Source organism: Nipponia nippon, unplaced genomic scaffold (assembly GCF_047370975.1).
Source record: "Nipponia nippon isolate SJK-2023a ecotype South Korea unplaced genomic scaffold, ASM4737097v1 scaffold_1, whole genome shotgun sequence".
Classification (NCBI taxonomy): Eukaryota; Metazoa; Chordata; class Aves; order Pelecaniformes; family Threskiornithidae; genus Nipponia; species Nipponia nippon.
This window is the reverse complement of record NW_028262290.1, coordinates 164,783,480-164,809,587: the sequence shown is the minus strand read 5'-3', so window position 1 is coordinate 164,809,587 and position 26,108 is coordinate 164,783,480. Positions and strand designations below refer to the sequence as shown.

General features: G+C 45.1%; 1 protein-coding gene across 1 annotated transcript in view; it reads left to right on the top strand.

The window, feature by feature from the left end:
* The first annotated feature begins 2,337 nt into the window (after nucleotides 1–2,337).
* Nucleotides 2,338–26,108, top strand: part of WNT3A (Wnt family member 3A) — an 88,394-nt gene continuing 64,623 nt past the window's right edge. Inside the window, exon 1 of the mRNA XM_009475326.2 lies at nucleotides 2,338–2,408. Coding sequence (XP_009473601.1) covers nucleotides 2,338–2,408 — 71 coding nt within the window. The remainder of the gene's footprint in view (nucleotides 2,409–26,108) is intronic.

Sequence of the window (26,108 nt, the reverse complement as noted above, 5' to 3'; positions counted from 1 at the left end):
CCCTCCTTTGAAAGTCTCAGCGTTTGGTTCTTTCCAGTAATACTATAATTGGATAGGATTTTCTCTAATACAGAGGGAAAGTCCTTAAGATGATTTTTCACACACCACCACCCTCCTCCTTTTCCTCATCCTACCTTATGCAATAAAACTCCCTTCTCCCTCTCCAGCCTCTTTGGCTCCTCTGGGCTGGGGAGCTGCTGAAGGAGGTGGTGGGGGGGGGGTTGGATTTAATACACTCGCTATAATTGCAACACCAACACCACAGGGATTTGCTGGGAAAGCCGGAGAGAGCATCCGTTCCTCCTCTGGAAGCAAGCGAGAAGCCGCTCAGATCGACTCGAGCTTGGCTACACGGGGCGATTAGATCTCGGAGCACTTGCCAGAGCTCACATTTGCAATCACTTGTCATCCAACCCCAAAGAAAATAATCAGGGCCCGACCCCTGCCAAATTCCCAATGATTTAAATATCCCCGAATGAACTGCATTTCTAGTATAATTTCACTAGAATGAATATATCTCTCCATCTAGCTAAACACAAACATATCTTTATATATATGCATATAAAGCTCTGTGTGTGTAAATAGAAATATTCCCTACTAAGGGAAAATCTATATGCAATTCTTAATGAGAAAGAAAATGCATTTTGATTTGAGCTAATGCAAGGTTGCCAGCCTTCCTCCAACAAAGTCATTAAAAATTGTACCTCTCTTTGTTCCGTGTGAGCCACAGAATTTTTCTGATTCACAGATAAAATGAAAGAAAGTCAAACAAATAAATAAAATCTCATCCAGTTCTCCCTCTTTCCTAAAAAAAAAAAAAAAGGGCGACAAAAACCAGCAAAAAAACCAACAGGCAGTAGCTGCAACAACCCCAAAAAATCACGTAAAAGAGAATCATCGTTGTTATTCCAGGGAGAAAATATCTCCTAGCTCATCCAGTGCCTCCAGCCCCTCGTTTTCGCCTCTCCAGCCCCCTTTCAAATGACCCAGGGTAAGGGGAAAGCCCGTCAGCTGGGTGACACTTGCTCACAGATACAGCAAGCTTTAAACAATATGTTCCAGAGGAGCAGCAAATCTAACCGCGTACCCAGTCTCGAGGAGCTACGTCTTTATAATACTACTACTCATGATTTTTTTTTTTTTTCTTATTTCCACCCCACCGAAAACCTGCAGATTTTTGGGACCGCGCAACCCCAACTCACCCCCCACCACCGCCACTGAAAGGAGAGAAATTGTTACAATATGTAGAGAAAGAAATTAAAAAAGAGATCAATTACTAGTGCCCCGTGGGGTGGATCTGGTGGATGAAGTCTTTTGCAGCAGCGCCTTCGCAAAGTCCGGGGCTGGGACTCCTGCAAATTGTGATGATCTGGATGAGCCTTATTGAGATTTGCATGGAAGAAGTTGATTTCTTAGCAGATGTCTTCAGTGGAGCTCTTGGATATCTGGCTGGTTGGACTGGTGGGGAAGGGGTGTGCATGTCTGGGGGGTTGTGCGTGTCTGTGTGTGTGCGTGCACGTCTGGGTGTAAATCCTTTTTTTTTTTTTAATGAAAAAAAGAGGAAAAAAAAAAAAAAAGACCCAGCCGACAGTATCTAGAAACTTTGTTCAAATGCATCCCGACCGTCACTGTGAGGAAACGGGGATTTGAGAAGAAGACAGAATGGCAAGAAGGAGCAAATCGAGAAAAATAATAATTTAAAAAAAAAAAAAAAATCACTTTTTTTCTTTTTTTTTCTTTTTTTTTTTTTTTTTTTTTTGCATTTTAGTAGCTTCGACCCAGGGAGTGAAATCCGGGCAGGTTGTTATAGCTACCCAAATCCACAGGGGTCCCCCCTGTCTATTTAAACCCCCTAAATCTTCCTTCCCCTTTTTAAAACTACATTTTATCCCTTGGCTTGTGGGCCAACGTGCCCCCTAATGAGTATTAAAACACTATCTCCTTGCAATTAGCTCATTCCTGACTTCGCGCTCCTGATTGACAGAACAAGCCAAAGCATCAGAATTCTCCCTTTGGCAATAAGTGCTGATTGGGTCCTTTTTAAGAGAGCTACTTCAAACTTTTTTTTTTTTTTTTTTTTTTTTTAATATTTGCCTTCAGTGTCTTGGCTGAGAGAAGAGTTTTTTACCTCTCTGAGATTTTTTTTTTCCTTGAGAGTAGTAGAGGAAGCAAGAGAGGATTTACCTGGTCGGGTTGAGTTCACTCCATTTGACTTTTTTTTTTTAAATTATTGTTATTATTATTATTATTAAAATAATCATCCTGCCTCAGAAGAAAGGAAGGTTTTTGGCAACTCTGGTTAAAAAAAAAAAAAAAAAGAAAGACAACTTTTCATCAATGGCCTCTTTTGGATATTTCCTGTTTCTTTGTGGGTTGAGTCAGGCTCTGTCAAGTTACCCAATCTGGTGGTAAGTTTTATTCTTCTTTTTTTTTTTTTTTCTCTCATTTTCATTTATTTTTCCCCTCCTCTGTTTTCTCTGCAACTCCTGCACTTAAGATGACTTGAAATTCTCCTTTCGTTGCCACTCAGCTAAAGAGGTGGGATTGTTCCAGCGCCAGCAAGTTCTTAGAACCTGCATTTCACCTCTTTTATTTATGCATTCACTTTGTTTATTTTGACTGGGTTATACCTGATCTCTCCTTCTCCTACTGTAAAAGAGAGAGAGCGAGCGAGAGCGATCGGAAAGTTACTTTTTTTTTTTTTTTTAAGTGCTTTGATCCTCTCCTGTGAAGAACAAAAGGCGCTGCCTGAATTAAAGAGATAATGATACAAGTTGACATGAGCATTTCAAGGTGATTTCGAGCTAGTCAGGTGGAAGGAAGGGGGGGAAAGGATGAAAACATTTCTTTTTTCCCCTTCGCTTTAAGGAATATTTAGGGGGAAAGGAAAAAAAAAAAGGGAGGGGGGGAAGGAAAGAAAGAGAAAGGAGGTGAGAGGAGGCTGAACAACCTGGGCTGGTTGTGGAAAGGCAGAGCAGGGAGCAGAGACGGGGCTGGGGGAGATGTGCCCGGCGCTGCCGCGGAGCTGCTCCGCGCAAGATCCGCGGGAACCTGCGCACCCCCCCTTTGCCCTGGGATAACGCACTTTTTTGTCGGGGCTGCAGCTCCTTTTTCTTCCGCGCTTTGCACCCTACGCCTTTAAGAGCCTTTTCTCTCTCTCCCCCACAAAAAGCAAATGGTGCTGGGCAAGGCATGTAACTGCAAGATCTGCTCTAATTACCCCGCGGAGGTAATTGGGCTCAGGGAAGCCCTAACGCAGGAAGGCTCCTGTCTGAAGGCGCGTAGGAAGCGCGGAGCGCAGTTGCGCGGGGTCGCGCGGGGCACGGAGGTGCAGGCAGGTGCAGGCAGGCCGCTGGGACCCCGCGCTCCGCCGCCGGCTGCGCGGGTGCGGAGCTGCCCGGGTAGGGACCTGCCAGCCCCGCACCCGCGGAGGGGAAGAGGGGGCTGCGCGGCCGCAGCGCGGAGCGGGGGCTGCTCCGCACCCGGGGCGGTGCTGTAAATAACTCAGAAGCGTCCAAAAAAGTGCTAATAATAATAATAATAATTAATTTTTCGAAGCGCATTTAATCTCTGCCTCCCCCCATCTGCTGAGGGGCGGCAGCGGGGTTCAGGTGCGATCCGCGGCATGCGGAGGCGATCGGGGGCCGCGGCCGCGCAGCCCGGCGGTGCAGAGGTGAGGGTGTTGAAGGCAGCCTTTCCAACTATTTCAGGTATGTCTGAAAGCAGGGAATTCGTTGGGATGGGAGAAAAGCAATAAAATGCAAATGTGTTCTTGGGAAGACAGGCAGAAAGAGCACCTGGACGGGAGTCATTAAAAAGCAATCTTTTATTCCCAGCCACCATCTAACTTATAATTAGAAACTCCGGTTGCATTCCTGATTGGAGAAGGAAACGCATTCCTCTAATACCGACATAAATATTCCCTTGTCACCCCAGCGAGGGGAGAGGAGGGCAGAGCGGCCGCGTCCCCGTCCCCGTCCCCGTCCCCCGCTCCCCGCCGCCGCCGCCCCGCAGCCCCGCTCCCGCTCCCGGAGATGCGGGAGAAGCGGCTGTGGCGGGGGGGAAGCAGGGAAAGAGGAGGTGGAGAGAGGGGCTGGAGGTCTCTTTCCAAGCCCAGGCATCAGGTGTGTGCAGGGGGACAGCGGCGGCGACTTTTTGTTGTTTTGGGGGTTTTCTTTTTGCCCCCCCTTCCATCCTCCCCCGGTGCCAACCAGCGGTTTTAGACGTTTCTTTCTCAAAGAGAGGAAGCCCCCTTAGGCCATGGAAATGCAAAGGAGGTTTTGATTGGGGTGGGGGAGTCGGAGGAAAGGCTGGGTGCTGCTACATTGGCTGCCAAAATTCCCCCTCACCCCCCCCCCCCCTCCCCTTCCCCTCTTTATTTATCCTCAAGCAAGATATAAACCCACGGCCACCCCCACGGTGGGACAGCCCTGGAGACCGCAGGGTCGGGGGCTGGAGGCTGGCACAGGGGTCCACAGACCCACCGCGCACATCCCCACATCGGGAGCGCCGTTTCTTTTCTCCTAGTCAAGGACAGCCTGCTTCCAAATCAGCTGATTTAGCAAATCGATCGTGCTTTACTTTATTTTAATTGATATTTCGTTCTTTTCTTTTTGGGGGTTTGGTTTTTCTGGCTTGTTTTTTTGTTGTTTTTTTTGTTGTTTTTTTTTAAGGGACTGCAGAAAGGGCCAGGAATTTTTTAAGTCTGGTAGTGCAAGCAACAAACATCTCAGCCATCTCTGTCTAAAGCCTCCCCTGTATTAGCTCATGGCGACTTGACTGCTTACAGCAGAAAATCTGTAATTTACCACCCCCAAAACTGTGCCCCTTCCCCCAAATAATAGTTTCTAATTAAAGTGTAAACTCATCCTAAAGGACACAGAGCTATGGATACTTACACTGCTTTCAGCTTCAAGATAATTTAAGCAAAAGCAGGGACCGAGAAACCAGGTTTTTGTTAATTATTCTCCCAAAGGAAAGAAATTCGGGGAAACGTCAAGTGTGTATTTGTCAGGGGGAGCAAGTGGGCGTGTGTCTGTTACTGTAATTTCTGTCTACCTCTAAATAGAGCTCCTTACTTGGCGGAGCTGTTTAAATCGCTGTTTCCACCATGGCATAGGGGCACCTGTTTAAAATCAGGCCGTGCGGTGCTGATGGCCTCCGCGCAGACCCAGAGGCGGGGGACCTTCGGGAAAAGTTCAGTGGAGCAAAAGGGAAAAGATCCCTCGGAGCAGCGATGCTCTCGCGCTCCGTCCGCGTCCTTTCAGCGACGATGCAGGGGAAAGCTACGGGAGCTTCTTAAAAACAGAAAATTCCCAAATAACGTCTTTATAGCCAGGGATGACATAGGCTTTAAAAAATAATGATTTAAAAATAATAAAAGAAGGCGGCAGTGGTTCCTATTGGGACTGATGTGGCAAGTTTTTAGGGATGTGCTGGCGTGTTTTATTGTGGCACAGTATCCCCACGGGACCTTCTCCAGCGCAGTGCAGCGTTGCGCTGTTCAACCTAAAGGAGGTACTGGTAGCAGCACCAGGCTCTTCCACACCCAGGGGGTCAGATTAAGAGCAAAAATGTGTTTGTTTTTTTTTTTCAAATGTTAGTGCTGTTCATTTTTTGGTTTGTTTTTAAAAAAAGAAGAGAGACCGGAGGGGGTGACGGAAGATTTAGGAAATTCAGAAGCAGAATTCATGAGTGGGGGAGGATGAGATGTAACCTGTCCCCTGTCCTGTGGGGGTCTGGGGTCCATGCGGAGTCACAGTAGCAGCACGAACAAAATTAAAACTTTTTCCAGCTAACTTGGCTGGCTGGCTGAGTGCACATGGAATGGAAAAAGCATTTTATTTTATTTTTTAATCAGTGGCATGAGGCCTGACTTGGTCTGAGGACAGCGAGAGTGCAGAAATGATTCAGAAGGGAGAAGGGTTTGGTTCAGGAGGAAAAAAACAGCAATAAAAATTAACACAGAGCTTCAGTGCTGGGGATTTTAACCTCCTGTAGCCCAGGAGGCTGGTACTAGGGGAGATGATGATGGGAGAGGATCTCTGGGCTGAATTAGAAGTAAGGCAGACCTCTTCACCATGGGAGAAACCTGCCAGCTGGCATCTCAAATGTTGTTCTTCCTGGGGCGCGAGGCAGCTGGGTGCATGCTGAGGGGTGCAGGTGGTTAAGGCATGTGCCTGGAGAGGGACTGGAAGAGGACGTCTCATGGGAGGAGATAGGTGCTGGCCGGGACCTCATGTGGTGGCATCGCTTTAGGCAGCAATGTCCGTCCCTTCTGCTGTTCTGCTGGTCGTGGTGGAGCTCCTGTCTCCTCTGCTGCTCTCTGGAACAGCTGTATTGCATCCGAAGTGGGGTGGGATGAGATCGGCCCCATAACAAACTGGGCAAGGAGATGATCCATAACCGCTAGTGGGAGAGTGAATGCAGCGTTACTGGAGATGCCAGGCTGGTATTTGGAAAGCAGACATGAAGGACGTATGTTAGTAATATTTTCCTGGCGGTGACCTGTGTTTGCTCTTGCTTCTTATTGCTTATTCCTCAAGACTGGTCACAGAAGCTCTATTGGTTGAATCATCCTTGTAGGATGAAGCTGGCCAAAGCCCGTGATGTCCTTCAGTAGCCACTTTACAGCCCATGAGAGCTGGAGAAAGTGATTTAAAAGATCTTTCCACCTCTATTTTTTGCGATTCAGGAAATGTAAGTGCATGGGAGCAGGGTGGGAGGGAGCATTGCCAACAGAAAGACAAGTAACCCAGTGGCATTACTCCAGCAATACGCAGGTGCAACACCTGAACGTGTCCCTGTCAGGGTTTGACAGCATCACCTCTATAAAAGCAGCACACAGATGAAGTCCTGGCTTGTGACCTGGTTCAGGTCTCTCCTGGGATCTGTCCCCCTCAGGGTGGGTGCATCAGCCCCCAATTCGCACTGGGGTGGGTGAAAGCCAGGCCAGGTTCTGGATCCCATGAGATACCCAATTCTCTTTTTGTTACAAATCCTGGAGAACCAAGTTGAGTCTTGGCAGGCTCTGCACTTGAGAAAGCAAAGCTTAGGTTTGGCAGAGAGCAACCGTGTTAAGTGAGAGATGATCATCCCTTGTCAGCCAGGAGGGAGGCAGAGCTGTGGAAGGTCACCCAAGGGACAGCGTGAGCCATGTGCGTTGGCACCAGAGCTCCTAAAGCAATCTCTAGAGCTCGGAAATATGAATTGCATCTACCTGCTTCTCTGCTCAATTAGCCAGAGTTGAGGATTTTGACATTTCTGAGGTGATGGCATTCATCTTCATTTCCTCTCTCACTGCAGCAGGTTGCGGTGCGATGTTAAACAGAGGTGGCTGCATTTCAGCTGTACGCGGTGCAATCCCTGCACATGCAGCCCTCTCCCACCCTTGCCCCAAGGCCTGGGAATTGTCTTTATATTCGTGTATTTACGTTACAACAGTATCTTACATAGCCCTGTTTTGCCAGGCAGCGTATAATTATGGAATGATGTAAAACATCATATTCTCAGATATCAACTATTCTCAGATATCAACTATTCTCAGATATCAACTCGCCCACCAACCTGGATTTTCCGGAGCACAGCATGGGTGATTTGCACCCAAGCAGCAATGGGAATAGAAGGCAATTGGGTCGAGGGGATCTTGCTGTGTAGATGTAAGTGGTAAGAAACAGCCTGTGCCTGGACCATGCATAGGGTATAGTGTGCAAAGGGTAAGGGAAATATTTTCCCATCTCCATTTTTTCATGGTGGGACTGGAGAAACAGATTCTAATGGTATTTATGTTGCTCCTGACATAGTTCAGGCATGGAGGAGCTGTGCTGGTGAGATTAAATGACTGGACCAAGATCACACAAGAAGCCTTTCTCACGGCAGGAACTGAAAATTGTGCAAGGTCTTAGCCAGAAGCCCCTGTTTCAAACATGGGGAGGACTGGGACTCTCCCAGAGAGCACAGCGTGTGCTAAAGAAGAGCCCTCATCTACCCAGATTTTACACTCATTTTATTAAATTGTGTTGTCCTGCTGCACATTCATTAATTTTTTTTTCTTTCCATTTTAAGAGGACTTTATTGGATAAGTTAACCTGAAAACCAGCAACTTGGTATTCAAAGCACTGAATGAAGGCATTGCTTCAAACAGGCAAGCCCTTCCTAACTAAGATAAGGGAAAGGGAATCATTTTGCTCCCCAGCCCTTTTCAGGTAGCCCCAGAGGCAAAATATGTCCTTTACAGACATCTGAACACCTATAAGACTTCTTACCTGAAAACCTTTGAGCACCTACTAACATGGCTTAAGCTCTGATATGTGCCCAGGAATGGAGAGGATGTTTTTTATTCCTATTTTACAGGTGGGTAAGCAGAGGGAGAAGAATTTAAAGGCCCTGCCCCGGACCTTGCAATGAGCCTGCAGCAGGGCTGGGTGTAGCACCAAGACATTTGGTTGTCCGGTTCACTGAGGGAAAGCAGGTCTTTTCTTCTTTCTAAAGACCTTTCTGCACAGGCCACATGTCCTTGGGTGCTATTGCAGCGCACAGCACCAGGGCAGGGTAAAGAAGCGTCTGCTTCAGGGGCAGTAGACATTAATGAAATGGGTGGGTCCTGTTCTCTCTGAGCTCCTGTGCCACCTAGATGGGCCATTTCACTTATGCACATGGCATTTCTTTGTCCAGACTCGGCTCTGCAGCTCGGCCTGCTGTAGGTAGAGTAGTTGGAACAGGGGGATGGCCATAGCCCTGCTTTCTGTTGGCCAAAAAAACCTTTTTGACTGTTCCCTCCAAAGAGTTAGGCTGGAGGAGCCTTGACTTTTGCTGTGAGCCTGTGGTCTCTCCTAGGAAAGAAAAGTCAAGGATTGCTGATCGTACCAGGGGAAACGAGGCTGACTCACTGGTGTGTCCATCCCAAATCTATGGGTTCCCTTTCCTTCTTGCATCCCTGCTCCTGCAACTGGGATGAGCCAACTCGACTCCAGCCCTGCAGCAATGCTGCTGCTTTTCCAGACAGGGACTGCCAGTCTCTGCACCTCTTCCCACATCACTAGTGCTTAGCACAGGTGCAAAGCAGCAGGGAGAGGAGGCTGTTCTGTACTAGACTCTCGCGAGAAGCAGATGGTTTTGCTTTGCGTGTATGGGAGTGCAAGAAAAGCCCAATGGGACAACCATGGGTTGATGCGCCTGCTTCCCCCTTGCTCAGCATTTGTGCTTGCCTTCCTCAAGTGCATGATTCAGATAGCCCGGCCGCATTTCAAAGGGCTTTACTGGGCATAATGACAGCACTTAATAAGCATTGCACAAGTGTGTCACAGGGGGAGTCCTGAGTCATGGATGCTACGTTTGGACAGCTGAGCTGTATGCAGTACGATGAACACAGTTGGCTGTGCGATGAGCATGCAGTCTCATCCCCAGGGCCTCCTGCGAGCAGGGATGGACTGGTCCTACTCCCACCAACATCCATGTTGAATTTTTCCTTGATTGGACTTATGATCTTGCTCTGGATCCCAAAGAAAAACTTGTGGGGCCAAAGGGTGCAGCTGGGAAGAGGGGAGGTGGAGCATACAGGAGGACTGCGGAGACCATTGCTGCAAAGGAGAAGGTCTTTCTAGGCTCGAAATAGGCACCCACTGTCTTCTGGTGATGTGGAGCTTGGTGCTTTCTGCCCAGTCAGGTGGTGGCAGGTGCTGGGGTGATGGTGCCAGTTAAAACCACTGAAATATAGTAGAAAGAAAGGGGAAATATCAGCCGGAGTAGTATTGGCCAGAGCATGTATGTCTTGTCCACATGCTCAGCTAAGGCTGGATGGGGCACAGCCCCAAGGCTGCAACAAGAGCTGTTGCCATCCTGTCTCACTAAACCCACGTCTGCTTTGCTGACACCACCGAGAGCCAAATGAAGGCCCAGGGTCCGTAAGAGCCAATACAGTTCAGTGGGGCTTAATACTGAAAGGAGATGAATACTCAAGAAAGCCTGTAAGGGCAGGAGCCCTTCCATGACATATCCACCAGGGCTTTCCTGGATCAGGCCCAGGGTTGGCCTTGCAGAAAAGCCACTCCTGACACTGTCTATGCCAACTGTTTCCATCTAGTCTGGGCCATTCGTAATGCTTTTCATGCCTTCTGTCCCTTTAAAAGTGGCAAGGTTTTCTTTAAGTCCTGTTATCATCTTAGTACAACATGTAAAAATTCATCAGTTTGCTCCAAATTCTACTGGTGCTTGCAAAAAACAAGGGAAGGGAAGAAGAACCAATGCATTAACTCCCTTGTTCTGAACTCCTAACATAGGGCACTGCTTTTAAAAACAGCCTGTAAACAAGGGGAGAGCGTTATGCATCACAAAGATGTTGTTTGTCTCTTTTCCTTGTTTGTCACCTGCATATTCACAGTCCCCTTCCCACCTGGATGTTGCTGATACCCAAAGAGCACTTTGCATTTGTAGAGCCTGGACCATCAAAGGAGTTCAAGGTGCCTTTGGTCTCCTCATCACAGTTTCTCTTCTGGTGTAAATAATAGTCAGTTATGCTTTATATTGGTATAGAGATAATTCTTAGCAGGGATGCTGTTACACTTTTCCAACATGCATATTCCTCCACACTCTATTGGTGTGAAATGCTTTTCTCTTATTGCATCTTTGTGCACTCTAAGGCTTCATCAACAAGGTCACGTCATGAGGACTTGGTTCCCTTCTCACATCACAGGCCTTGCAAGGCATCCAAAGTGTCTGGGGTGGTCATCTCTCCTCTTCCACAGAGGCTTTGTAGACTCAAAGTGTGTTGGAGGAGGTTTGCCTAGAAGGCTCAGAGAGTGCCTCAGGGCTTCCTTAAGCTCAGATCATGGTAGACCCTCACATTGCTGGCCTGGCCTCATGTGTATCACAGGTTTGGACACTCTCCTGATTGCCATGCATCAACCCTAGTGTTCAGTTAAAGCATGTCTTCCAGGAAAGACATCTAGTCCAAAAATGAAGATGCCTGAGTTCCCATCAGGAGCCCATGCATAGGTTCTACTTCCAGTTAAGATGCTTGATGGCATACTGGTTGTCCTCAGAGGCCTGGCAGGGATTGTATACAATCCAGTGATGGCATGATTACCCACCTGGAGTACTGCATCCAGCTCTGGGGTCCTCAGTACAAGAAGGACATAGACCTGTTAGAGAGGGTCCAGAGGAGGCCACAAAACTGATCAGAGGGATGGAACACCTCTGCTATGAGGAAAGGCTGAAAGAGCTGGGGTTGTTCAGCCTGGAGAAGAGAAGGCTGTGGGGAGACCTTATTGCAGCCTTTCAGTACTTAAAGGGGGCCTACAAGAAAGATGGGGACAGACTTTTTATCAGGGACTGTTGTGATAGGACAAGGGGTAGATAATGGTTTTAAACTAAAAGAGGGTAGATTCAGACTAGATATAAGGAAGGCATTTTTTACAATGAGGGTAGTGAAACACTGGCACAGGTTGCCCAGAGAGGTGGTAGATGCTCCATCCTTGGAAACATTCAAGGCCAGGCTGGATGGGGCTCTGAGCAACCTGATCTGGTTGGAGATGTCCCTGCCCATTGCAGGGGGGATGGACTAGGTGACCTTTAAAGATTCCTTCCATCCCAAAGCATTCTATGATTCTATGATTCTATGATTCTATGATCCTATGATCCTTTCTCAGCAGCAGATGGAGACCAGTCAAAAAGACCCTAGAGCATCTCAGTGGCACTTGGTGCCTATCTGCAGGCAACTCAGCAAAGCCTTGGGGTGGAATTCATTTTACCCATTACATGTCCGCAATTTAGATGTTTCCATCCAAGCCAGGTGCTCTTGGATCCTTTCATTGATGGGGAGAAATGGGCACTTTCTTATGGTGCAATTCATGTCTCAGTCCTTTGACTGAGCTTGACTGGTTACATCCTCTGAGACTATGGAAGAGTTGAGGCAACCAGCTCAGAGACATCTCCATCATTGTCATCCAGGTTTAGTCAGATTGCACCCAAGACAAGGAATCCCTTTTGAGAGTTTTTGCCTATTTCCTAGCTGTTAAAATATGAGCTCTATTTCTAATTCCCATTGCCTGCCATAATTTCACATGGCTAAAATCAAGTCATGGACTTTTTCTCCATCTTCTTCCTGCATTTTAACAAGCTCTTTAGTGCGCAGTGCTCACTGGTGTGTTGGAATGGGTGCAGCCATGGTATGCTATTGCAGGAACGTGCATGCCATCTAGGCGGGTACTAAAAACCTCTAGGCCACCCCTCTCCTCAGCAAATTCACACCAACTTATATGTCTCAGCATAGCTGCTGAAAGCCTAAGCAGTTTGAGTTTTGCAGCTTTCTCTGTAACATATTTAATCCTGCCTCTAATCCAGCACACTTCGGAGCACAAATGCATCTTCCCAGTGCTCCTTATCCTCAAACACATCCAGAGTCTCCCACCATCTTCCAGCCACATCCACAAGTCATTGACGCAAGCTTGTAATAGAACTTCATCTCAAAACTTTTTAAAAAGAGATACAAAATGGCTTGCTTTCTTCCCTGTTATGACAGTTATCTCAGCAGAGGACACAGTTGCTGTTATTAATGCACCAGCTGTACCTGCATTTCAGAGAATTCCTCTGACTTTGTTTTACTTTCAGTTCTCTGAAATCAAACCCCTTTCTCTTTTCCCAGTCTATATCTCTTAGTTTCACTTTCTAGGTTTGTATTTCCTCTACATCTCTTTTGGAAGATGCAGCTTTATGGCAGAGGTTACGCTCATTCGGGAAGTTGCTGTTATTCAACAGAATTTTCATTGTGGGACGGAGCAGCAAGAAAAGGCAGAGCCCATCTCTGCTATAGCCAAGCCTGTGAAATGAAGCCAAACAGCACTGAGCAGAGCAGGAGTTTCTTCTGCTTCCAAAAGGGTACACCTTGTCTAATAGAGATATTTACTAAGGGGTGGGAAGGCAGGAATGAAACTCCTTGAACAGTTGCCAAGCCTACCATTCAGTTTGTCCCTCTGCCCCCAGAAGAACAACAATAGAGCCTGTTGCTAGACAGTGTTGTGTGGCATGACAGAAAGCAACTCTAAATCCTTTGCAGGCTGAGGGACACACTTAAGGGAGCGTTTCCATTTTTTTACGAGCCTACAGTAGCTGGGAAGAAATGGGAGAGTCTAAGCTCTTGCTAAACAGGTAGGACCCCATCCAAAGCCCAGTGAAGACTGGGGAGACACCACTGGGCATCAGGTAAGACCTGTAGAATTTACTTGGAGACCCATGGTTCTTTTAGAGGCATAAAAATCTGGAAAATGGTTTTGGGGAGATGCAGGTTTGATTCCTATCCCTTCTGGAGGAAGAATCATCTTGCAGCTTTAGCAGTCTCTAGCCAAGTGTCTTTCAGAGTTATTGGTGAGAAATAGGATGCAGCTCATCTGACGTATATTAGACATTTACTTTTGGATGAGATGACTCAGATTCCAGCTGTGCCAGTTTTCTCACCATTGCCTGCAAGAGGATCCTGGATGACTAGGTCAGACAAAGATATCTCCTTTTAGATAGATGAATCCAGGTTCTTTTCTTTTTTCTTTTTTTTTTCCTTTGAATACACTCCTAAAGGCTAGGAGCATCTAGGCATTTAATGTCCTACCTAGACACATAGAATACTGAAAAAGGATACTTCCATGGGAAGACCCTTTTGAAAATCCTGGTGGGAATTGCTTTACATCTTTAGCAACCAAATTACCTTTAAATACCCATCACTTGAAGTCCTGGTACTGCATTCCACATAGGTGTAAAAGACCTGAGGAGAAATCTCATATCTCAGAAAGGCATTTGAAGGGAATTCTTATGAAGTATCAATTTCTTGCACATTCTTCCATGGGAAGAGCAGTCCAGATGCATTTGTCGTGAAATAATTTGCTTACCGATCCAGATCAGGACAACTGGGTATCTCATTTGATCCTGCGTACTACAGGAGTGCTGCCTCTCCTTGTGGATTAGCTTTGTAACAGTGGTGGAGGGCTGTCCAGAAGGCTCTGAGAACAGTACCCTTCTGAAGAGGTGAGGTGCTAGGAAAAAGGACTAAAGATGTTTTGAAGTGTGTGTTGATATAGTCTATTATTTTCTGGCAGTAAGCGATCCAGGGACTGGGAAGCTCAGTCCAGCCTAGCCCATTCACCAGCTGGCTTGAACAAAGTGTGCTGATTTTTTTCAAGGCCTGGATATGCTCCCATTTACAAATGGTGTAAATCTACAGAGAAAGAAAGTGGCAGCCTGATCTCCAGGGCCTGAAAGCTGTTTTCTTGCAGCATTAGCGGAGGTGTAGTTTGGTCACCAGCTGGAAAGATTTTCTGGTGGAAGTGCTCAGACGAAACAGTAAGAGGCCAGAGGAAGTGAAGTGCAAGGGTATTTAGACACATAATTCTTGCTTTGTGCCTTAAATTTATTGACTGCATTGCTGCAACCTGATCAATTAACTGATTTTGTTATTGAGCTTCCACTTGTCAGTGGATTGCAGTGACCGGTCCATGAATACCCTTAGCTCTTTCTGAATGTGAGGAAAAGTGGATTAGCTCTGTCGCTTTTACTGAAGTGTTTATTTCTCCTCACATGCCATAAAGAGAACAGGAGTTAAGCAGCACAGATTTAGCTGTCTGACTATGAGGCACCTTAGGTTAGTTGAGATGCATCCCTCTGTGTGTTTGCAATAATAGGTATAACAGCTTCTACCATCATTAAATCATTCGATCCAGAAATTATCCCCATGTGCCTCAGGCTGGATTAAATACACCTAAATCAGAATTGTGAAGAAGTAATGGATATAAGAGGTAGTTAGTACTGAGTCATTACTAACAAGAATATCAGCTGGATAAGGAAGGAGCTTACTGGATCACAGACTTTTTCTAACAGGACAGGTCAAGGATATTAGTGGATTGACTGCAAAACCTAAAAGTCACTTACAACAGCAGACTAAGGGCAGAGTGGGAACTAGTTTTTGCCTGAAAGAGTATAGGTCCAGACAGATGGGGCTAACAACCGAGTTGAAAGAGAATAGATAAGACACATTAGCAGAAGATTGGGAATCAGACAGGGAAATGCTAATTCAGTGGCCACTGAAATCCTTGGTGCAACTTGCCCACAGGCATATGGGAAGTCTGTGATAGAAACAAGCATTGAGTCCATCTGTCCTGTTAACATCATGTGTAGTCTCAGTCTCCTGATAAATGAAAGGTTCAAGCTCAGTCATAATACAAGGCAGTGTGTTGTCAGTACAGATTTCTAACAGCTCCACTAAAATTACAAGTAAGCTGTCATGTTTACCAGAAGAGTCTCCAAACTGTAGTACAGACACTAATTCAAGGGTTATACAGTCTAGCATATAGTTACAGCCACAGATACAGTGGTGGTGTCTGCCACCAACAGTGATGTGAGTGGTGGCTCCTGTTGCCTCTGACACTGGTACTCAGACAGAATAAATCGAGAAATTCCGTCCTGCACACAAGATCCAGAAATAGGGCAATACAGGCTCCTGTTTGGATTCTTGCTTGCAAGACCCCAGGTTTGTCCATCTCTAGTACAAGAAGGGTAGGGCAATATGCAAGATCTTGGCTGTCTAATGAATTGTAGACTCTGTGATAAACCAGGGGAAAAAGATAAGTCAGGGGCTAAAGGAAATCCACAGGACATGGGACATCTGGTCATATCCCTTCTCTGCCCTCACAGAATCATAGAATCACAGAATTTCAGGTTGGAAAGGACCTCGAGGATCATCTGGTCCAACCTTTCTAGCACAATCTAGACGAGATGGCCCAGCACCATGTCCAGCCAGCCTGTCCACATCTTTTTTGTATAGCAGGGACCAGAACTGCACACAGTACAGTATGGAGTCACTGAGCAGAGCCTGAGGTACAGGAGGAAGGGCTATGCTGGAGTTACGTTTGACTCATTGTTTCAAAAAAAACCCCACTGGGATGAGGATAACAGCTTGGGCAGCTGGACATACATGAGTCAGTACAACAGAGACCATGAACGAAGAGTTTAGCTTTGTTCGCTCTCTTGTAGAGACGTACACAATGCTTACGCACTGCAGCCGTGCTGAGCAGGATTTGTCATAGTCCATCTCGGAGCTGGACACCTCATCTGAGATAGTCATCTAAGCTCCCTTTCTGGTCAATGAATGAAAGCTGACAGTTCCTCACTGTGATTCATCAGACCTATCTTCGATGCCAGTCTTTGGATGCAATGACTCTCTCTGTATCTCTCTATGATGGCGATCAAGAGAACCCAGATGACTAGCTGGGTGCCTGACTTCTGGAAGAACAAGGTTAGGTCAAATGCTCTAACTCCATCATGTCCAAATCCTTAGGCTTATCCTGCCCACAGCTGTGGGAGCCCATGGAAAAGGAATTTGTATTTCTTCAAAAGTCTGTCCTTTTTGGTTTTCTGTGGTGCCAGCCTACAACACAAAAGGTGATTCAAGAAAGGTGCTCTTGCAGAAGCATAATTAATCAAAGAAATAGTAATTTGGAGTGATTTTTGCAACAAGTAATGAGCTGCCAAGTGGAGGTACCGTGACAGAGACCACCCTCAAGGCCAATCATGATCCTGAAATCACCGTGGCAAGAGTCACCAACTCATATTGTCTTTCCCTGAGCTTGAGATTTTTATGGTTCTGCTGACCTTGCTGATAAAATCTGTACAAATTTATTCACACACTTGTGCTGTCTAGTCCTCAAATTCCCAGACTGTTTCTGTTACTGTGAATAAGGAAGAGTTTGGCTTATCTTAAATTTCCTTGATCTTAAAGATGTCAGGAAAGATGCCTGGGATTTTCTTTGATGCCAGAAGAATATGGTGGCAACAATATAATGGAAGAGTGAGAGAAGTGTTGTGACCATCCCTCTAAACTGCCTAAATTTCAGGTCTCTACATAGGTTTTGCTATTAAAACTGTTTGGGTGCTAAGTTAGGCATGAACTTAGCCTTAGGCACTACTATGCTAAGTTAGACTTTAATATTAGGAGAGAATAACTCAGGTGTAATTTGTGTAATTTTCAGCCAGCGTTGGCCCCCTTCTCTGTGAAGTTCAGGCCCTTCCAAAGTGTGTTTTAAATGCAGACCTTTAATTGTAAGGGGAGAGCTTGTGCAAAGGGACTGATGTCCTTCAGGGCATGTGCCTTGTGGCCCCGGAGGGGCTGGCAGGCTGGGGGCAGGGAGGGATTTATGGAAGAGCTCTCGGACACCTTGTTCCTCTAATCCATCTCTTACAGCTGGTTTCTGTGTGAACCAAGACAAGCAATCCTGCTGCCTGTCTGTTTGTCCCGCAATGACGTTTGAACCTATTGCCCTAATGAACTTCATTTGGCAGAGGTTCTCAAAGATATTGGCTACCCACAAGTCTCACAAAAATGGGCAGTTAAGTAGAGGAGAGATGTGACCGGTGCCCTCCCAGAGGGAGAGGCTGCAGTGTGTATGCACATGTGCATGTGAGTAAGCAGGCACATGCGTATGCATGCATATGTGTGTGTGTGCGCAACGTTCCCTGGACATCATAAATCCAGACAGAAGGACAGAGAAGTCAGTGCTCATGAGTTTCGGTGCCACAAAATAATTCCTTGCTCTATTTTTTTTTTTCATCCATTCCTCTTCTGTTTCTTCCCCCTTGCTTCTCATTCTGGCTATGCAATTTGTGGGAGGAAGGAGAACATGGAGGGAGTGGGAGATGCCATGAATCTCTTGACAGACTTATTGCATCATACGACTGAGGAAGAGATGAAGTGAATGAACCTTCTCATTAAGTTCAAGGAGGATGGAGGGCTCCAATCCTTGGAAGGTCCATGCTTCCCATCCACAGCTTGTCTCCCATACCAGGACATGTACCATTGTGTTCCTCACCTGGTAGGCACCTGACAGCATGGCTGTACATTGCAGGCATTTTTGTAGAAGGTCACAAGACAGAGTGAATGAGAGTGATGAAGGGCTTGTGAGAACTGCCAGCTTGTGTTTTGTGAGCATGGGAGCAGGACAGATGCAGAAATGCACCCACTTCCCTGGTGGCTTGTTGTCAGTAGCTCCCAGTGACATCTCCTAGAAGAGTCCAGTTAACAGCTACTTTGAGGATTCTTTGGAGAGAAGTACCTATTATGAAGATAGTTATATACATATATAATACATATGCCTATGTATACATATATATATATATGCATAGATAGGTACATGCACATATCCCTCTCCTTAGCTTTAGCTTCTACTCCAGAGACAGGTCGAACTGAAGGGAAATCTTCCCTTGACTTTAACAGACTTTGGAGCAATCTCTTTGTCTCATGTCTTAGATTCTGAGCTCCTTTAGGTCTTGATCCTGCAAGTTGCTTCATACTTTGATTCTGGGCCAGAAAAGTGCTGCTTAGCTTTGTGTTTATCCTTAAATATCTGGGCAGTTCTGTTCGTTTTCTATGCACAGGCACCAAGCTGGGTCACACAGGTTGAGATCAAGCCCGAGAGCAGGGTGAGTCTTTCCTGTGTTGGGCTGATACATAGCACATTATTATACATGCTATCAGGGACATGCAGTAATAATGTATGTAAATTACAGGCATATCTCAGTCCCATCTCCTATCCCATTGCAGGAGAGAGAAGGAACCCAGTTAAGGCTTGTATACATCTGACAACATGCAGTAAAACTTGGCTAGGAGCTGGATGGGGTTTTGGGGCATGCAAAGGCAGAATTGCAGAACTTTTGTGTGTATCCTAATAGGCTTCAGCACTTGTAAAATCTATCCATATACTGCCTATCCTGATCTGCACCCAGGTCTCAGGTACAACGGGTGTTAAGTGGAGAGCTTCTGCTCTGAGCTCCAGAGGTTTCTGGCTGAATCCCCAGTGTTGGCCAAGACTCAATCAATGTGAATAGTTGATTTGGTAGTTCTGTGGAACAGCATAATCTGTCGGCTAGGGTGTGCTCCTGAGATTTGAAAAATTCGGGTTCAAAACCCTGCTTCAAATCAAGCAGAGGAAACTTTTGAAGCTCATTTTCCCATACCATGGGTAAGTGCTCTAACCACTAAGTTGCTGACTATGAGTATAAAGGGGACATTGCGTCCTCCAACTTCACTTTGGGAATGGCACCTTAGGGGATGGGCACATGAACAAATTACCACAAGGTAAGTTAGGGTGTGAACTAATAAGATGCCAGTTTTTCTGTGGTAACTGCCCGTGTGAATGCTCTTACCCTGCAATAAATACAAGATGGTTCATATATACCAGGGGGTAGGAATGTTCACATGGGTGTTCACATGGCTCACACCCTGGTTTGACTCCCAGTAACTTGGGTCTGTGCCTTTAACCTCAGTACCCTTTAGAATCCATCCTGAAAAAAAAAATCAAACTCTTCTGTTTTACAAAAAAAAAAACCAAAACCAACCAATCTGCCAGTTCTACATTTCTAATTATAATTATTTTAGTGCATTTTTGGTTTGCCAGAAATGATTTGCTGAGCTTGACTCCACTGCACTGTTTTGGCAGAGAACAGTTCCACTTGAGATCCTTGTGGCCAGCTTTAGCCAACATGGGCAGGTAGTCTACCGACGCCTCCCAAGCTTTGCTTGCCTTGTAGTCAGAGACCTTCTGGGCACTGACATAATGTTAATATTCCCGTTTGTCACAGCCAGCCCCTGAGCTCTGAAGAGGTTTAAACATGTGGAGATATGAAGTTAGGCACATAAAACACTATTTAGCCATTGGAGAGAAGGTGGTGTGGTTGTGAGATGAGTAGTGCTTGCAGGTTGCCTTGAGGTCACCGGGTGCTCAGCACTTTTTCATGCACTTCCCATAGGCCTGGGAAATGGCCACGAAGGAAGGCAGCAGCTGTGAAGAGAAGCCCTTGATTTCATTTCTTGGCATACTGGTCTGGGAGCCTTCCAGGGTTGCAGAGATAGACAATTTTCCCTAGGAGCAGGCTAAAAGAACCCCCACTTGCTTATGGGGTGGGACCTTGTCTCATGATGATCCCAAAGGCTGGCTGACTCAAGCTATCTTGAGGCATCTCCTTTCAAGTTAGATTGGGAAGATTCAGTTCATCCTTGAGGAAGCATTCCACCAACTTGGGACAGCTCTGTTTTGAAAACAGGGCTTTCTCAGAAAGTTTGAGGACACCTTCTGTTTCCAGGCATACAGGTCATTGTATCTGTATTCTGTTGGGTGACAGCACACTCCCCTAACAGACCTCTGGGTGGAATTCACTCACTTAATTTTAGCCATGTAATGCTTAACTATCTGAGCTAATCATCTTACCTCCTTCTAGAAAGATGGGCATCTTCTGAAGGCGATTCATCCTTCCTGAGATAGGTATCTTTTTAGTGGATGTGATGAATCACTGTCTGGAGTTGCCTATCTTTCTCCATCCACTCTGGAAACAGCTTTAACAACTACCTTTTAGACAGCTAAAGCTGGGAGGTATGACTGAGTGCCTGAACAGCCGACACATGTCAGTGATGTGATGCCAGTTGGTGTCTGGAAGGTTTTTATCCCTATTTTAAGAGTGGCTGATGAGAAGCCTTAAGTGTTTTTCAGGACCTTGACCTTCCTTGGTGATTTTGCCTGGAGATAAGAGGTAAAAGACTCAAATCCTCTCTGGTGCAAACAGCACAACTCTTCCAATCTAAGCACATAAATAAACTGAAGTAGATACTGCTTTGCAGAGTTACTTCAGGAGAAAGAAAAAGCTTGCCATTAAAAAATGAAAACTGAATGGGAAGACAGGTCTACTCCAGATACGAAGAAGGTATCTTGCTACCCTTGAATGATCTCCCTTCCCATAGAAAGTGAGTTTTGTATTCTGTCCTGAGGTAGAAGCAGGACCTGCCAGTTTTTAGCTTTGGGGTGGACAACGGGATGTTAATCAGGCCAAAAACTTACCAAGGTTGATGAGGATTTTTCAATAGAATTTTTCAAGGCAATATTTACAGAGATATTACAAATATTCAGGATTGTCATAGTTAATGACAAGTATTTTGGGGCTTTTATTTCTGGGCTTAAGGTGACATCTGGCTATTGAAGACCAGAATAAGATTCATGCAAGGAAACAATGTTCCACAAATGTCCTGTGCAGGGTACCTACATTTTCTTCTGGAGCAGCTGGTTCTGGCCACTCTAGGAAAGGGTCACTGGCCACAGGTCTGCTAATTCACATTTTTCTATAAGACTGGAGCATTGTTACCATCCTGGTGTGCAAAGTGCTAATCCATTTATGGCTGCAATGGGGACACCAAGATTTTTTTAGAGAAAAGAGAAGTAATTTTTCATCATTGCACCCTTCAGAGGGCAGCTGATGGTTTGTGACTGGCCAATGGCTCAGTATAACTTTGACAATGCTTTGGAGAAATATTAAGCTGAGTTGCCAACAGTATGTGCTAACCATGCTGAAAGGTGATTTAAAAACCTCTCCCTCTGAACTCGCTGTTGAACTTTTTTGGCATGTGTATATGGCTCACAAGGGTAGGATTCATGTTAGCAAACTTCTGCCATCTAAAAATTAAACATCTAGTTTATGGCTTTCATGTAGGCTCCTTTTGTAGGGACTAACTTCCCCAGAAGTCAATTCAGTCCACCTATCCTAGACCCTTTTTTAGGACAGAACCACTTACTCTCCTGAGGCCCTGATCTGTCTGTTACGAGGACAGAGGAGGCCAAGGTGATATCATTAACTGGATTCCTAACTTTTGGGTGGCTACAGAGAGATGAGATGAACTCTATTCCAGGTGACCAGCTTTGGTGTGAACTTTGGTTTCTGCCCTGGGCACGTGTGAAATTTCAGTCGTGGTGAATCAAGAGGTTTTTGCAAATCTATTGAAGTCCTGCAGCCTTGAGAACCTGTTTAAAGCTGAAATGGTGTGAACTGGCACAGCTCTATAGCCTAGAGGATGGGGACCGCAGCTGACAAATATCACACCAACGGTATTACAGTGCAGAGATGAAATATGAGGTCATTGTGGCTGAGGAAGCTACGGAAGCTGCTTGCACAGTGTTATGGCTTGAGAAGTTTACTAGTACCTACACGTCTTTTCAAAGTCTAATTGTGCTAACACTATAGCAACCCTGACTCCAGGGAGGTTTTTAACCAAGCTATGAATCTCTGGAAGCTTCCTTCTTGCTTTGCTTCAAACCTCTACAGTGAGAAAGTCTCTGTCTCCAGACTGATTTCATAAGCATAAACCTCAGCATTTCATTAGGCTTTTGTGGATGTGCATTCAGATGAGGCAACCTGGAAATGGGGAGATTTCCTCAGAACATCCTGAGCAAATGAGAGATGTCATTGCAACTGATGTGACTTTGCAGAGTATGGGTCTGGTCTCCACTGACCCTCAAAGTCCCATGGCAATTTTTTTCATTATGAATGTCGCATTCTTACTGTTATGGCAAAAGTGATAATATTTGAATTTATAAGTAAATGCAAAGTTTCAGCTTTGTAAAATTTAAAGAAAATTGACCTAATTCTTCTCTAATTGAAACATTCATCTACTTTCCTGTAACTCCGTGACATCTGAACACCTTTCCCTTCACTTATTTCCTGCTCTTTGTATCATGTTTCAACCAGCTTTTAAAACACTCTTTCATTTGTCAATACAATGCAATCCACACGTATGCGTTGCTTAGGAAGTCAGAAGGAATGATGGGAGTAGCAAGCTCAGCTCTTCAGCATAACACTGGTCCATGTGTCCAGAATTTTCTTATAAATACTGTGAGCTTGGTCCCAGAGGTGACTGGGGACCCCTGCAGTCCCAGACAGATAAGGTTTAACAAAATGCTCTGTGTGTCACGGATTCAGTAAAGCCAGAATTAGCCCTGTTGGACATTTCTGTATGTGGACATCTACATGTATATGTCTCAGTCTGTGAACTGAGTCCCACCCTGAGAAACTTCAGCGTTAGGTGACTGATATTTCGTCCCATTTGAAAGTGGGTCTGGGACGTAAGACTCCACAGGCTCATTTCTTAAGATGACAATGAAGATTTCACCACATTTTCCCCTACTCATCCAAAGAACTTGTATTGGACTGAAATGCATTTTTGGGAAGAGCTTTCAGTTGTGATCCTGAAGCTGTCAAGAGAGAGGGAGAATCCATCCTTTCTCTTGGACTTGGCCAGTTGGGGATTCATCAACTTCACTCTGCTTCAGGTCTACCTCTGAGCTGAATTTGGCTGGTTTCAGTGAACCATCATTGGTTCCCATTTCACTGCTAGATTGAAAAAAAACCCTCATATAATCCAAGTATCTGGTTGGGAGTTTGTTCCCTGATGATGAAGTTGTTTTAGGAGCACCCTGTGGACCACTGGAGGTCCGGGAAACAAGCGCTTCTGTATTCTGTCCTGGGCTTGGTGAGGTGAGCAGGTCTCCCCTTATGTTGAGATTGCTGCTGAACATGTCTATCTTCTACCTGGGCAGTAGACAGCAAGATGCGAGGAGGGAAAAAAATTGATCAGTGTGTCTCTTGAAAGTTGTCTCTTCTAACAGGAAAGAGGTGGTGTTTCTGACTTACAACTAGCTGAACTGTCATGGTACCTATGGCTAAGGATCTTTGGTGACCTTTCTTCGTTGTTTCCTGGCTCAGAAGCAAGAGTACTATTAAGTTATTGATAACTTTATCTGTAAGAAATAAATGCATTTTATTGTTTTCTGTTAGGTATAGATGTGTTACAAGGGATGCTGGCTGCCTCTAGTGAAATAGATTTGTAGCTGTTTGATACAAGTGGCTCAATGTTTTAATCTGGAAAAAGATTCAGGAATTTTTTTTTTTTTTTATTGTTACCGCTGTTACATACTTCATTTGTGCAAAATGGAAGTTTTTGCAGGAATATGGTCTAATGCCCACTGTGCCGTAGCATCTCCCAGCAGAGAGGGGTATCGGTGTGACTGCTCCCTCTCCTTAATACAGCTTTTAGTCAATTTTGTACTGCCTGAGGCTTTAGCAGAAATTAGAATCCAGGTCTAAGGGTTTGCCTGTGTGTGGAAGTTATAGCAAATTAAACTCATGATCGAGTTTCTGCGGTGCAACAAGTTACCACACATCAGCTGACCCTTGGTAACTGTCTGTGTGCTCACTGCTAGCCTGCAGCAAGTGAGGTAATTAGACTTTGCTTACCCACAATAAAAAAGGGTTAATTTAAATCACATTCACTAGCATTTGCTGTAGGCTAGGAATCCACATATGTAGGATTGGTGTGGGTCAACTAGCACGTAGTAATTTGAGCTTCACTTGCTTGACCATGAGATTGAGCCCTAAGTGGGGATCTGAATTTATCGTGCAATGGTGTCTGTGTACTGATTCCTTCAGGACGCACTCAAGGACATCCATGTTCAGACATCTGCAATGGAGACATCTTTTTCTTACTCCTTTATAGTCGATAAAGAGGAGAAATGGATGTATATAGTGAGATATTTTTATCACCCTAAAGATGCTAAAAAAATTAAATGAAAACACATTGAACTGTGCCCTAAACTGGCATATTTCTCTTAATTGCTAAAAAGGAAATCTGGATGACTTGCTCAAATGTAGACCTCCAAATTGCAGATGTCATCAGCTGGGCGAATTAGTCCCACCTCCCAGTCCACACCGAGCGATCAATTTTGTTGCAGGCCATAAGGGTCTAGTGCTAACCAAGGGACCTCCACCTTCCCCTCCAAAAGGGCTCAAGTCTCCCAAAAGTCCTGTGTCGTATCTGCCATTCCCACAAGCATATCTCAGAAACTGTGCCCTAAATGTGAAGTGACTTGCCCCCTTTCAAAGAAGAATGAGTTACTTTTGAGACATTCCACTGTAGATTATTCAAATGCACATGCGGTTGACTATTTGTATTTCAGGGTTTGTGAGGAATAGGTAGCAGTTAATATATTTACAATCCAGGTTGCTATGTGATGATGTCTCCTGTAGGTAAATCATTAGTGATTTATATATATGTTCTATAGCTGTATATGATGACTCAGAGAACTAGAGATTCTCTGCAGCAGGCAATTCCTGTCTTCACTTGAGCCAAAATAATAGAATTGGTCAAATTCCAAGGTATCTGGGTACCTGAGCCCACAAAAGATGAATGGAGAGGCTGAGAGTTGTAGAAATAATGAATCAACCAAGCAATTTTTTTTTTTTTTTAAATCAGTATCTTTCAATAGCCTGTACAATGCTGCAAGTTCCCTTCCCCAAACACGGATAGCCCTTTCTGTAATCTCACTTTTGTGATTCCTTATTTCTGGTACAATCCTGAGCAAAGAAGAAAAGGAGGACTTTAGTCCTATGCTGCACGTAGTGAATTTTTGAACAGAACAGTAATAGTCCTCACTGAGAGTTTGATACATTTGGCTAAACATAGCTGCCTAAAGCCATTTGAGATTTCCCTGTAGGCCACGTGCTGCTCCAGAAGGGTACAGGTCTCCCATAGGTCCCACATCATATCTGAAAGCCTTATGTAGGTATCTGGTATAGGGTCTTTCATGTGGAAATATTTAGGCACTGAATTGATTCCTGAGCTTCAGATTCAGATATTTTCATTTGGCTTTCTACAATATAGACATCAATGCCTAGCCAGTTATCTGAGTCCCACTACAGTTAGTGGAGATTTCAGGTTCAATACAGTTATGTATGCAGAAGCGTGTAGTGCCATTTGGGATGCTTTATGTCATCTGAGGTATCCACATGCTTTAGAAAGGCAGGCTGGAGCCAGGTGGATACTGTAAAGCACCTCAAATGGTACTCAACACACCTATGCTTAAGCAATTGAATTCCACCCTGAGAATTCAACATGTGATAAACAAAGGAAAAAAATAATCAAGATAATTTCAAGCAGGCACATACAATTTCTCCCAAAAAGCAGCTGTTAGCAGGCTTGCTTCAGATTATCTGTTTCCCAAATAAAAGTGGTATTATATAAAATAATGTTATCTACATGCAGCAATGAGCGTTTATCCTGGTAATGGGTATGATAGTTGAGAGGTCTGCTAGACTGGCCATGGAGCACATGACTGTAACAGGACGTATTGGGAGTCATTGATCATGGAGTCGGTGAGTTGAAATATAAAAGAAAAGAATTAACCGTCTTCCTGTGTTTTGGTTCGGCTAATTTGGATTAGGTTTAGCCTATGTTCAGCGAAGTAGAAATTCACTTTGCCAGT